The 13,311-nt window shown below is 46.4% G+C and overlaps 1 protein-coding gene across 3 annotated transcripts in view; it reads right to left on the bottom strand.

Annotated features, from left to right (window-relative positions):
* The window catches only part of Ankrd11 (ankyrin repeat domain containing 11), a 158,656-nt gene that overhangs the window by 25,878 nt on the left and 119,467 nt on the right, over nt 1-13,311 (bottom strand). For 2 of the 3 annotated variants that reach the window (XM_008772667.4, NM_001374009.1), the window contains exon 3: nt 7,559-7,703. In XM_008772667.4, coding sequence (XP_008770889.1) covers nt 7,559-7,645 — 87 coding nt within the window. In that variant the 5' untranslated portion in view covers nt 7,646-7,703. Of the gene's footprint in view, nt 1-7,558; nt 7,704-13,311 lie in introns of those variants that run through there. The other variant, XM_063278178.1, reaches the window with a different exon arrangement.

Here is a 13,311-nt window from a genome sequence, read left to right on the forward strand (position 1 = left end):
GCACATGCAAGTATATTTGTTTGCCTCAAAAACGAAATGTCCCCTCCCTTTCAGAGGTGAGAGCTTAGACACAATGCAAATGCACACCTAAGATGTAGCTTCTTAAAATGAGCACACAAGAGCAAGTCTCTGTCACAGATGAGCACAGGTCACGGAGCTCTGGAGGCAGGGGAAGGAAGAACATCAAACACTGTACACTGTACATGCTGATGGGTCTGCTAGCCATACAAACTGACAGCAATGGCTCTGACCACTGTACCCAGGCCCAGGTAGAACTCAGCACCAGGCTGACCCAAGGAGGTATAAGTAAAGTTTATCAATTCCAATCAATATCTTGAACTGGACAATGTACAACCAGTTTTGACCCTTTAGCTTCTCCAGCACTCGTCACAGAGGGAGGCTCTGGCCCTGATTCCCTCGCAGATGGTGCCAATCTTTGCACCAGCCAAGCACAGAGTCTCAGAGAAAACACCAACACATACCCTGCTGAACACTGAGGTATGACAGAACCTGAAAGCCGTTCTAGAAAATCTGAATGCTTAAATCTGAATGGTAAATGATAGGTGGCTTAGAGGTTAAGAGCACTTGTTGAGCTTACAAAATACTGGGTTTGGGTTTTGACTCCCAGCACCCACACGGTGTTCACAAAACTCGAATTCCAAGCCTGCACACGGCACACATATATGCAAGCAAACCACTGATTTTTTTTTTTTTTTTTGGTTCTTTTTTTTGGAGCTGGGGACTGAACCCAGGAAACCACTGATTTTTTAAAATATACGTGAAACGCAAGTTGCATGTGTGTCACTGAAATGTTTCACATTTTAAAAACTCTCAGTTCCTTGCCAAGGTAACTTAGCTACCTGTTCCTTAACACTGGCAGGGGACACAAGTACCGTGTTCTAGTTTGTATAAAACATGTGAGCCAAGGCTCAGGGCCCAGCTGTTGGTGCTGGTGACAGACTGATCATGACGAGCCACCAAGGAGTGGAAAGAGTGGCCTGTTAGAATAAGCCACTGGGGTGCAGCTCTGAAGGAGTGCCTTCTGTCCTACCTTCCCCTCCTGTTCTCTTCCACCAGGAGGTGGGCACTATGCCTCTTGCCATGATACTCTCTGCCTCATCCATGCCGACCAGAGGAGACAAAAAGACTACAGGCAAGTGGGAGCCTCTTCCACCAGTGCCTCTGTGCAAACAAACACAAATCAACAACAACAAACCACACAAACAAAAGAAAATGGGGGAGGGTGTCACACCTGGTAAACACACTTAGAGTCCAACACAGAATGAAGGTCTTGAGCCAGGCTGTGGTGATGCCTGCCTGTAATCTCAGTGCTTAGGAGGCAGAAACAGATGGGCAGGTAAGTTCAAGGTCTGCCTGGTCTACAAAGCGGGTTCCAGGACAGCCAGGGCTGTTCAAGACTAAGAGATGCCCTTCCACCCCCAACAGAAAGAGGTCCTTGAAAGTGAATGTGGACTCAAAATTTCTTTTCTGCATCTGGGAAAAGACAAAATGGTTCAACCATTACAACTGACCCTGAAGTTAAGCCAAGCGTGACCAACATCTGCCATTGGATTCTAATGCCATAAAGATGGTTAAAGTGGAAACAACACGGTACCTAAGGTAGCCCTGGCCCCATTCACCCATGCGCTGTACACACATGGTGCACAGAGAAAAGCTTGCCTTAATTCATTATTTTCATTACAGAAAGCAGAGAGGAAAAATAAAGTTGTAACCTCAAAAGTCTCTCAAGATATACAGCCTTTGGTACTAACTGTGACTCACTGCCATCTACCCTGGGACTTCAGCAGCTGAAAACTCTGGCAAGGGCAAAAAAATTGACCCTAACCCTAACCCAGCAGCTCATCAGGGTGGGCCCTGGCACCTTCAGTGGAGACTCAGTGTGCCCCACTCAAATGTCCCCACTGTGCCTTTAGAGTGAAATGACAAGCAGAGAGCAAAGCAACCTGAGTTACAGCAGGTCCTTAAGAGAGTCCCTGTAAACTCAAGACTTAGTTATCAGTTCTCACCAAAGACCAGTCAGGATTTCAATGGCATTCTGTCCAAGTGGGAAGGCTACACCTAAAAGCCATTTTCTTAATTTTCTGATGGGCACAATTATTCATATCTTCCTAACAGCTCAGCAACTTCAGTATGTATCAAGAGTAAAAGAGTATGTGTCTCCAGGTCTGGCAAGACTTACTTTATGAGTGTATGGTGGGTTTAATATGCAGGTGCCTCAGAGGTCAGAAGAGAAAGGTGAACTCCCTGGAGACGCGTGGTTTGAGAAACTGACTTTCTGTGAATGCAGCACAGCCTGACCCTGACTCTTTACTCCCTCCCACCAGCACCTCTCCTAAGGTGCGATTACAGATATGTAATCAACACACCCAGCTGTATATATATTTTAAAATTTCAATCCCTGGTTTTTTATTTATTATAATTTATTTATTATATTTAGAAGTAAATTTTATAGAATAGTTTGCATTGTAACACCTTGCCCGAATCATTAATTCATTTTTGTGCAATTCTGTGGATCCCCCGGAATGGAGGAAGTTAATTCTTCCCTTCCAATTCTACTCTTATTTTGCTGCTGGGCTAAAACTGCCAGCAGTGGAGGCTCTAGGTGCTTTTCTTCTTTGTTTCCAATCTTATATAGAATTCAGCTTTTGTCACTGAACAATGAAGGCACACAGGGAATTTCTTCCACTTTTGTTGAGTAAATTTTAATAATTAATTGTTAAATTTGGTCAAGTGTTTTTGCTACATCAACTGATTATCATAAACTTAGGGAAAAAATAGAAGGAACAATTCTGTGATCCTTGCATGTGACTATGATTTTAAGAAAATTGTGGATTGTAAAAGCAAACTTAAGTCAAGAGCTGGGGAAATGGCTAGGTCTACCTAAAGTGTTTGTGGTAGAAGCATGAAGACTCTTCAGATCCTATCCTCCAGCACCTATATAAGAAGCCGGGAGTAGCAGCATGCATTTACCATCCCAATATTGGAGACCACAAGAGAGACACCAGAGGCCTGCTGGCCAGCTGGTCTGGACAGATTGATGAGTTCAGATCCAGGTTCAGTTTTGAGACCCTGTCTCAAAAACTAAAGCTGAGGGCTGGAGAGATGGCTCAGTGGTTAAGAGCACTGACTGCTCTTCCAGGTCCTGAGTTCAAATCCCACCAACTGCATGCATGGTGACTCACAACCATCTGTAACTGGATCCGATGCCCTCTTCTGGTTTGTCAGCAACAGAGTGCTCATTAACATTAAATAAATAAATCTTAAAAAAGAAAAAAACAAAAAACACTAAAGCTAAAGGCTGATGAAGTGCCCCATGGTCCTAGGACCTATGTGGTAGGAAAGAACTTATAACCACAAATTGTCCTTTAACATTCGCATAATTGAGGAGGAATGTATGTGAGCATCTCCCCAAATAAATCAAAGACTTCTACATGCTTGAGAAGGCATGTGTGTAGGCCTGTCTTCAATCAACCAATTGGTCAAAATAAATTAGAATGCAGTAGAGTAAGACACTTAACAGTCCTACACATATTTGTGCACACACAAATTAATAATAATAAACTAATTTTAAAAATGTTACACAGCAGTTAAAGGAACTGAGCATCCTTCCCCAGTGGGAGGCCACAGTGGAGCTGTGGGACTCAACCCTCCAGGAAGGCCTAGCATGAGGGTGTCTCTGAGCCATTTTCTAGGTGTCATACACTTCCATTAGTTTACAGCACGTTATAGTACATCACGCTTTAGAATCACTAAGTTGAATATAGGGAATGAAGGCCAACCAGGGGACATCTGTTTGAGGAGCATGTTGCTGTTGGAGAAGTGGGGCTGGAACAGGCTCCCCACAGAGCTCCCCGTGAGGGGAAGGACGCTAATGAGCAGCTGAGGCTGTGTCACAGGGATGCTTTCAGGCACTGATTGATTTGAATGGAGGTAAGAGAACCCTGGAGAAGCCTGCTACCACTCGCCTGCAGCAGTGAGCCCCAGAAACAGTTCTGGGAAAGAAACTACGTACAGCCATGCTTGATTCTGCTCTTCTCTGTTTTAGCAAAGTAATAAACAAACAAAAAGCTCAAAGGACAAAACTCAATCCAGAAGTCCACCTGAAACACCCTAGCCCAGCATCTCTGCCACTGCCACCACTAAATCCTGTGTGGTTTCCTGAGATAAGCTGATACCCAGCTAAGCATGAGAGAGAGAGTGAATCAGGCTCCATTCCCTCTTTCTAGCATCCTGCTCTTGGGTATAGCCTCCTGTACCTCCTGTCTGTCAAGAGTAGTCTACATTGTATATATATTCACCTCAAAACAAAACAAAAGAAGCAAACAACGGGACCCAAGAGCCTAACCACAGCCATGTTGTCCCTCTGGTGGTACTCACACAGCCACATCTTAAGGTGAGCTTCAGTCCCATGGGGTGGCCCTCAGGTTCATGTAAGGTATGAGTTAGTGTTTGTCCTGGAGCAGTCATACTCCACAAGGATACTCTGGTACTACAGAGAGCCACTAGACATTATGGCATAAATGGTCCACAGAAATAGTTTGCAAATTAAGGGCTGTACTATCCTTGAAGGACCTAATTAAGCAGAGGCCGGTGCCCGCTCCTGCTCACCAGTCTGCATGACCTATGTTCTCAGATTCTCCTGAGAATCCCACAAGAGCATGGCCATCTGTCACAGGCGGATGAGACCGACCCTGAACTGGACAAGAGGTATCACTTCTTACTGAGGGGTCTTGGATAACACAGCAGTCATCTAGCTCTGTGAACACAGTGTGGTCGTAGAAATTTGCTGGTTCCCTCTGCGGCTATTTCAGTAATGGATGTTCCAGAAATGTCTGGCATCTTCTTTTCCGTAGCTGGCGTCGCTAATGGGTCTGTAGCAAGATATATTTCACTTAAGAGTATGATGAGGGAGAAAACTTTAAAAACAGGTTGCTTTCGATAACATGCACCTGTATGTGAGGAAGTAATATGTAACCAGAGCCAGTGTCCTCCTGTCACTAGCAGGCCCTCTCCCATGCACCAACATTTGCCACCTGGGATGCTCTGCAGTTCCTGAAGAACAGACATCTAATCTTGGGTTGCTCTTTCTAGGCTCCACACTGAGTGACCAACAAGTGAGGAGAGACCCATTACTGCTAAGCACTGCCAGTTTCACAGTTACTGTCAATCTCCAGAACAGGCCTAGTTTAAGCAAGCAATCACTTGCTGGAAAACACACACACACACACACACACACACACACACACACACACACACACACACACACACACCCTAAATCAAATTCATATTCATGTATACCTCCCACAGTTAGTACATAGTTCAGGTCCTATGGTCTCAGGAATAATTCAGCTCGGCTCAACACAACTTGTGTCTTCTCCAGAGTTAATAACCCCAACCAACTAAATAAAACATCTTCATGTTCTTGGACCTGGAACATCAGGAACATCAAGAATGAAGGTGTTGCTAGGAGGCTGATCTAGCCCAATTTCTACAGCTTTCATCATGGCTCACTGCAGCCTCTAGAGTTCAGCCTGTCTCCTTGGACCCTGACTAGACCTTCTTGCCTTCTACTCATTCCTGTCAAGCTGTGTGCCATGTACCTGAAAGGCACAGCTTCCTTCCTGACACCTTGTGGGACACACACTGAAGAATTAATTCTGGGAAGAGCCTGTCCATCCTTGTCAGTCTAGCCAAACTGCAGAGGTCCAATCTGTTTCCCACATACTTTAGATCTACTCAGTGCTACATGAAACTCAGGCCTAGCATTGATCTTGGTCTCTTATAGACATGTTGAGGGTGACTCCTGGGATTTCTACTTACATCACTTATGCGGGCATGTACACGTCCATACATCTGTCCCTCTCTCCCTCCCCACCTTCCCATCCCTCAGGGATTTGGAGCTCTCTGAAGAATGCTTTAACAGACAAAAGCAGCAATCAGACAAGATGGAAAGCATCTAAACCGAAGCCTCCGAAGGCAGTGGTGGAAACTCAGGGAGGGAGGGAGGGAGGGAGGGAGGGAGGGAGGGAGGGAGGGAGGGAGGGAGGGACTTGGGCACTTAAGTGCAAGGCACCCTACACTGTCACTCACCCAGCTGGGCAGTCAGGTTCTGAGGGATGTGGCTGGTTCTGAGGTTCAAAGCACCAAAGTAAAGTGTAGCTATGGTAGGAGCTGCACTCAGACAGGAGGATGGCTGTATCTGAGTGAGGGCCCCTCTAAGGCTCAAACGCAGATTGTACAGGTAGGGCCTTGCTCTGACTTGAACGCCCACAATGAAGCCTTTCCCTTGTTCATGCTCCACAACTATCTTTGTTGTATGGAAACATCTATAAATATATCTGAAAACCACATCTTTGCATCTATGCAGTATGAAAACTGTCCCCCAAAGTGGGCTCATGTTACACAGATATTCAAGGCTCCCAGAGACACTCAGAAACCACTTGACAATCAACCAAAATTGAGTGAGCATATCTTCCGGTTCGGCAATGGTTACAAGTAGAACACCTACAGGGAGAGTATTATCTTCATGCAAAAAGAATCAAAGAAGGGTCACTGATAGACTGACAGCAAACCAGAGCTGGGACCCTCTCACAGACACGGGCTAGACTGTCAAGACAATCAAGAGGAACGACCAGGAATTACAGCAAGGTGAACTTGAGAACTAGAAAATCATCTTATAAAAACATGAGCTGAATTCTGAGAGTGTGGACTTCTTCTTACTGGCTCAGATGCTGCTGTATCACAGTGAAAAAACCCAGTCCCAGGACAACTCTGGGGCTTGGTAATAGTCATGCAAACAACCAACTGAACACACATTTTAAGGCAAACCCTTACCCCGATCTGTCTTGGTCTTGGAATCTTTCCTTTAGGCCAGGAAGTACCCAGAATCTGATGTCAACAGCACACTAACTATGGCAATCTAGAGTTACATTGTATTTTCTCATTCGTTCGTCCGTCCGTTCGTCCGTCCGTCCGCCCGTCCATCCATCCATCTATCGTTTTTGTTTTAGACACATGGTTTCTCTGTGTAGCCCTGTCTGTCCTGGAACTCACTTTGCAGATCAGGCTGCCCTCCAACTCTGCCTCCCAGAACTGGGATTAACGCGTGCACCACCACGGCACAAATCTATCATTGCCTTGAATTAACACAATTTGAAAGCAAATATCTTACAGTGTTTAATGTCTTGCAGTGTTTATAGCCAGTATAACCGAGACATAGTTAAGTGTCTTACTGAAAACAAGACAAGGTATCGTAGGGTTCTGAGGACACAGAAGGGAAAAATTCTATACACAAGTCTGCTGGGGCCTTGACTATGACAAACTTAATTAAGCAGGGCCTCTTGAGTGAGTAAGTGGCTCCTTGCATACCCAATGACAAGAGAACTGGACACTCCTGGTAGCAAAGGCCTCACAAAGCCACCCACGGCCAGAATAACCTGGCTCTGTAAGTACATGATCTGAGTACTGTCTTTAGCCCTTATCCTGATCTTAGTGACCCAGGAGAGGCAAGGGAAAGTTAGGGCAAGCCAAGGGTTACCTTTTTCCCAGTTTGTTTCTCCACCATGTCGTTGCTGAGAGAACAGTCTTCTTGCTGGGGTGTTTTAGAACACCCACCCTTGGGCATCGTTCTCCTCCCCTTACTTGGTCTTCATGTATGCTGCTATTGCTTCATCTTCAACTGTCTGTGTCAAAAGAAAAAACACAGAAGGTTAATGCCACTGTACCCAAAACATCACACCTGCCTACCTTCACAGGGTACCACACAGACTGACCAATCAAGATATGCAACTGCTTTGACCGGAGTAGCCAGCAGCCTCTCTCTGGGCAGGGAGCTGAGCTAGGATGTGCTATTTCAAGAGGCAGCTCCCAGGAGCAACAGGAGCGACAACCCTGGTTATGCTGCATAACGGGTAGCAAATAAATAAGGACCTCATGACAGGAACGACGTGGAGGATTCTGAAAGTCTATTCTGTGGATCAGCCACCAGAACCTGATACCTGGACCCCTCTAACCTAGACATAACATATACATATGACACAACATCACATAGACTCCTCTAAATCACAACAGGATGGGTCTGAGTGGGCCTAGAACTCTGCTCTTCCTAGAACTTCTGCACCCCCACAAGCAAGGTCGGATAAATACCCAGAGCAGTGAATGCCCTGGCCCTTAATTCCAAGAGAATGTTAATGTCAGCTTCCAAATCCATTCACCAACTTCAAATCTTTCTGCTCTTCACACAACTATGTAAAAGTGGGGAGCGAAATAATCTACCTTAAACAGAGCACCGAGCACACTGCTGAAGTCCATACAATGCTCTAGTGACATGTGCGAGTGGCAGCACAGGCACGGTGACTAGGGAGGAGTGTGTGTGCAAAGGCAGGCAGCTTTCAGGTCCCCTCCAGGTCTGAGGACCCACAGCACTCATCTCGGGTTCAAGGTTCTGGCCTCTCCTGAAAATACCGTACGGCGCATGCTGCATTGATCACATCCTAAAGGCTTGCTTGACAGAGCCTCCAAATTTTAGTTAGAGACAGCCAAGAGCTTATACAAGCCAACTACCATCTTGTCAAACCTTCATTCACAAGCCAACAGACCCCTGCCTTAAGTGCCCAGGAGAGAAACATCCTCAGAAGGGTGATTCAAACTAGCGGATCCTGATTGTTCTGTCCTGCCTTCCAACTGCCCAAAGTGGAATAGAACACTTCCCTCAGGAATCATTCTGGTTTTCGCTGTGGAGCGCACCCAACACTCAGGCGCATGCTCCCCGCCTTCCAGTCTTCTCATGTGTTCCATGCTTTGCCCTACCACACGCTTGAGTTGCTTTAAATGTTTAGCACATGAAAGTCCAAGTGTTACAAAAACAACAGTAACACAACAAAATAAACCTTTTTTTTTTCTTCTTCTTCTTCCCAGCCAGCCAAGCCACAGCACTGTTTTGGACAGTCTTCCCTTGTAGAGTCAAAGCTCCTTCTGACTGACAACAGCTGGGCCTACAGACAGCAGCCTCACCCTAGCTCTTCCTGTCTTGTTAAAATGCTTGATCTATCCCTGTAGAAAGAACTGCTTTTAAACCTCAAGACTCTGGGGGCTGGAAAGATGGCTCAGTGGATAAGAGCACTTGCTCTGCAAGTCTGAGGAACTGAGTAAGAATGTCCAGCACGCATGTAAAAAATAAAAAGTCAGGCTGTGCACGCCTGTAGCCCAGCACTGAAGGGAGGGATGGGGCTGTGAGATAGGGAGGTCCTGGGGGCGGGGGGGGGGGGTCCTCTGGCTACAAAGCCTAGCCAAAACTGTTGAGCTTTCAGTTCAGTTCAGTGAGAAACCCTGTTTAAAGGCAAGAGAACAGTGCTGGGGGAAACACTCCTTCCTGCCCAGCTCTAGCCTCCACACGCACACACGCACACTCACGCTTGGGCACCCTGCCCCCACGAGCCCTTCTGTACAATCTCATCGTCTTACTTTTCTGTAATAAATGACAAAAACTCCCAAGCAGCTTCTCAGTGTTTACCTGGCCTAAGAGTATTATTTGGAGGAGTCAGGCAGGCACTTGCCCAGAATAGCAACATAATGGACGTCGAGGCAGAAGGAGAGCCCCTTCTCTGGGCCAGTATTAGCCACACGGCAATGAGCCTGGACTGGAGACTGTCCCAGTTTGTTTCTTGTGATAAACATTCTAATCGGAAGCAGCCTAGGGAGGAAAGCAACTCTGTAGTGAGAGTTTTGCTTTTGCTGAAAGCCAGGTTACCATGCATATGTTTTTGTTTTAATCCCAGGTGTGGAGCATGGGGCTGCTTCAGACTATCCACAGGACGGGGTGTGATTTTTGCCAGCTACAGATAATTTATGCTTTGAATTCCGGGGACTCTGGGCAGGGTATAAATTCGAGAACCCAAGAGAGCTGTGCTGTGACTGCTTCCCCATTGCGGATTCACTAGTTGGAGATGTCCTGACTATGTAGATGGATCCCCAAGCTCTCGGCGCCCCTAATTAATCATCAGGAAACAGCCCAAAGAAGTAGGTGTCTGTCCCCTTTCCCGTCGAACCTTCTTTCTCTCCTTAGTGTTGAGGGTTGGTAGAGATAACAGAACCCAATAAAGTAGCTGAAAAACTAGGCCAACGGTTTGCTCCATCTCAGACTTCCCGGTCCGCCATCGAGGCTGCTAAGCAGTGACTGGAGCAGAGACCACGAGGGACACTTCCTGGTGCCTTCTTCCATGCTTCTCACCTGCTTTCTCATACAGAACCCAAGACCGCCTGCCCAGGGACCGCACTGCCCACAGTGGGTCAAGCATTAATCAAGAAAATACCCCCACAGACATGCCCACAAGTCAACCTGAGGGGGGCAATTCACTTCCTTAATTGTGGGTCTCTCTTCCCAGGTGACTAGTTTGTGTCAAGTTGCACAGAAACGCCATCTCAAGAACAAAAAACCAATTTTATGTTGAAGTAACAAGCTCGGCTAGCCAGGCCATCCGTTCCTGAACCCTCCACCAGCAGGAGCAGGGTGCTCCTATCCAGGCCCCACAGGAGCTGAGGCCAGGCATGGCATCTCTGTTCTTCCGCTATGGTTTCTCCATTCTGCATTTTCTACTAAGAAGTGCCAGGCGTCGTCGCTTTTAATCTTAGCATTCCCGAGGCAAAGGCGAGCAAATCTCTGAGTTCAAGGCCAGCCAGATTTATAAAGCAAGTCCAGCACAGCAGCAGGTCATTGTGAGATTGAGCCAGTTTGGGTTAAATAGTGAGTCTCAATTTTTGGTTGTTGGCTCTTTTTTTAAAGACAAGGTTCTCACTAAGTAGCCAGGCTAGCTTGGAATTCACTATGTAGAGCAACTCATGGAGCTCAGCCTGCCTCTGCCTAAGCGATGGGAGGTGGGCGTGTGCCACAGGCCCAGCACTCACTCTGAGGTGCTAAAGATCAAACCTGAGCTTGGCAAAGCTAGAGAAGCTCTCTACTACAGAGCGAAATAAGTTTTAGCCCAAAGCGCTCAGAGCAGCAGTGTCATCAGAGATTGACACAGCCATCACCATCTTGAATGACGAGATATAGCACAGGGCAATCTTTCATTCTGGCCTGTGAAAGACATAGAAGCCCCATCATTAGCCTCCCGTTATCCCAGTGGCAGAAACCACAAACTGTAGGCGGCTTTCTGACAGAAAGAGAAAGAAGACCCCTATCCGCATTAGTGGTTTGTGACAAAGTGAACAAGGCACAGCCCATGAAGTTCTCATGGGGCTAGGAACACATGGATGGTCACAAAATGGGGAGGCTCTGACCAAGCCCACTATCTAGAGAGCAAGCCCAGGAGGAAGTGGTCTAAGTCCAGCGCTTAGTAGTGTCTACATCCTTCATCAACCAAGACAAACAGTCTGCCGCCATCCTCAACACCTTATCCAGAGGAGCTGCAGTCATGCAGAAGAGTAGAGCTGTGAAGGGGAAGACCGATGGAAACATCGCACACAAAGCCAGGGCAGACTACAGAAAATTCAGGACTTCAAACTTCAAAATTAATCTGCTCAGGGCTGGGAAGCCATGGGACCACAGACACAAAAGAAAACCATAAAAAAGCAAGAACCAGGGGTTGGGGATTTGGCTCAGTGGTAGAGCGCTTGCCTAGCAAGCGCAAGGCCCTGGGTTCGGTCCCCAGCTCCAAAAAAAAAAAAAAAAAAAAAAAGCAAGAACCAGAAACAAGTCCAAGTGTTGGTACAGTCTAGAAAGTCAGTGAGAGGCTACAGAATTCAGAAATTAACCATTGAGCCTGGCTGAGGCAATGTGCGCCTTTAATCACAGCAGAAACAGGCTAACTCCTCTGAGTTTGAGGCCTGGTCTGCAGAACAAGTTCCAGGACAGGGCTACACAGAGAAACTGTCACAACGATGACAAAACAAATGAGAGAAACCCAGCTGAGTATTATTAGAAAGTCACCTTCTCATACAGACAACAGATGATCAAATAGGAGAGTCTGACTGGGGCTGCAAAGGAGGAGTGAGCAGGAACCAGGTCTCTGTACAGGAAGACCCAATAACATGGCAGTTCTCACAGATGCCAGGAAGGTTAATGTTAGCCACTTTTACAGAGCTGGGGTGTGGGGGGATCGGCTATATCGTCAACGAGAATGATCAGTGAACAAACATTTTCACGAATGCAAAAACTACTGTGGACCTTTGTCCCCATTTCTTTTAAGATTCTAGCCCCAGGTCAGATCCAGCCTACTTCCTATGACCGCATGAGAACTAAGAATGAGTTTTATACATTAATGAATGAAGGGGAAGGGTCAAAAAGTTATTTTGTGCCACTGAGCTGGAGAGACAGTTAAGTGTTTAAGAGCACGTGTTGCTCTAGCAAAGAAACTAGGTTCAAACCTGAACACCTATGTGGTGTCTCACAACCGTCTGTAACTCATGCTGCAAGGGATCCAAAGACCCTCTTCTGACTTCTGATAGGTACACACACATACATGTGGGCAAAACATTCGTATATATAAAAAATTTAAAAGTCTAAGAAATTATTTTTTAAACTGTGATATTTAAAAACTAGTTGTAATTAGGATCTGAGAGCCATCCCGTTTTATTGAGTGCAGCTAACATCACCATTTGCTTTCTTGTTACAGGATAAAATCGAGGGTGTGTACACGCACTGAACAGAGCTCTATCCCAACCCCATGGCCTCGATCGGCTGTCTTCACTGCAACTGCTATCAGGGCCACTGTGTAGCCTCTCTGCCCTTATGAACCCGTTACAGCCTCAGCTGGCACAACTCTGACTTTTCAGGCTTTGTGAGAGCAACATGTTTTCACCATCTCGTTAAGATGCTATGTGCTGTGCATGCCACAGCAGTGACGGTGTCAGGCTTTCACATTCACTTGTCCTTACTTGCTCTTCTGTTGCTGTGGTGTGCACCATGACTAATGGTGACTTACGACACAACTAGAAAAGCAATCACCAAATGAAGTCAGGACAAACTCAGGCAGGAGTTTGCAGCAGAAACCACACACAGATCAGTGGCTCTCGACCTTCTTGGTGTGACCCTGTAAAACAGTTACTCGTGCTGTGGCACACACACCCCCACCGTAAAATTACTTGTATTGCTACTTCCTAACTGTAATTTTGCTATTGATATGAATCATAATGTAAATATTTTTGGAGATACATGTTTGCCAAAGGGGTGGGGCCCCACAGGTAAGACTCCCTTCCAAGGAGGCCTATAGCTTCTGCTTACTTAGCGTTCTGATAGTCTAGGACATCCTGCCTAAAGACAGAGGTGCCCACATCAGGGTGGGCCTTTCTTAC

The sequence above is a fragment of the Rattus norvegicus genome, chromosome 19 (genome assembly GCF_036323735.1).
Source record: "Rattus norvegicus strain BN/NHsdMcwi chromosome 19, GRCr8, whole genome shotgun sequence".
Lineage (NCBI taxonomy): Eukaryota > Metazoa > Chordata > Mammalia > Rodentia > Muridae > Rattus > Rattus norvegicus.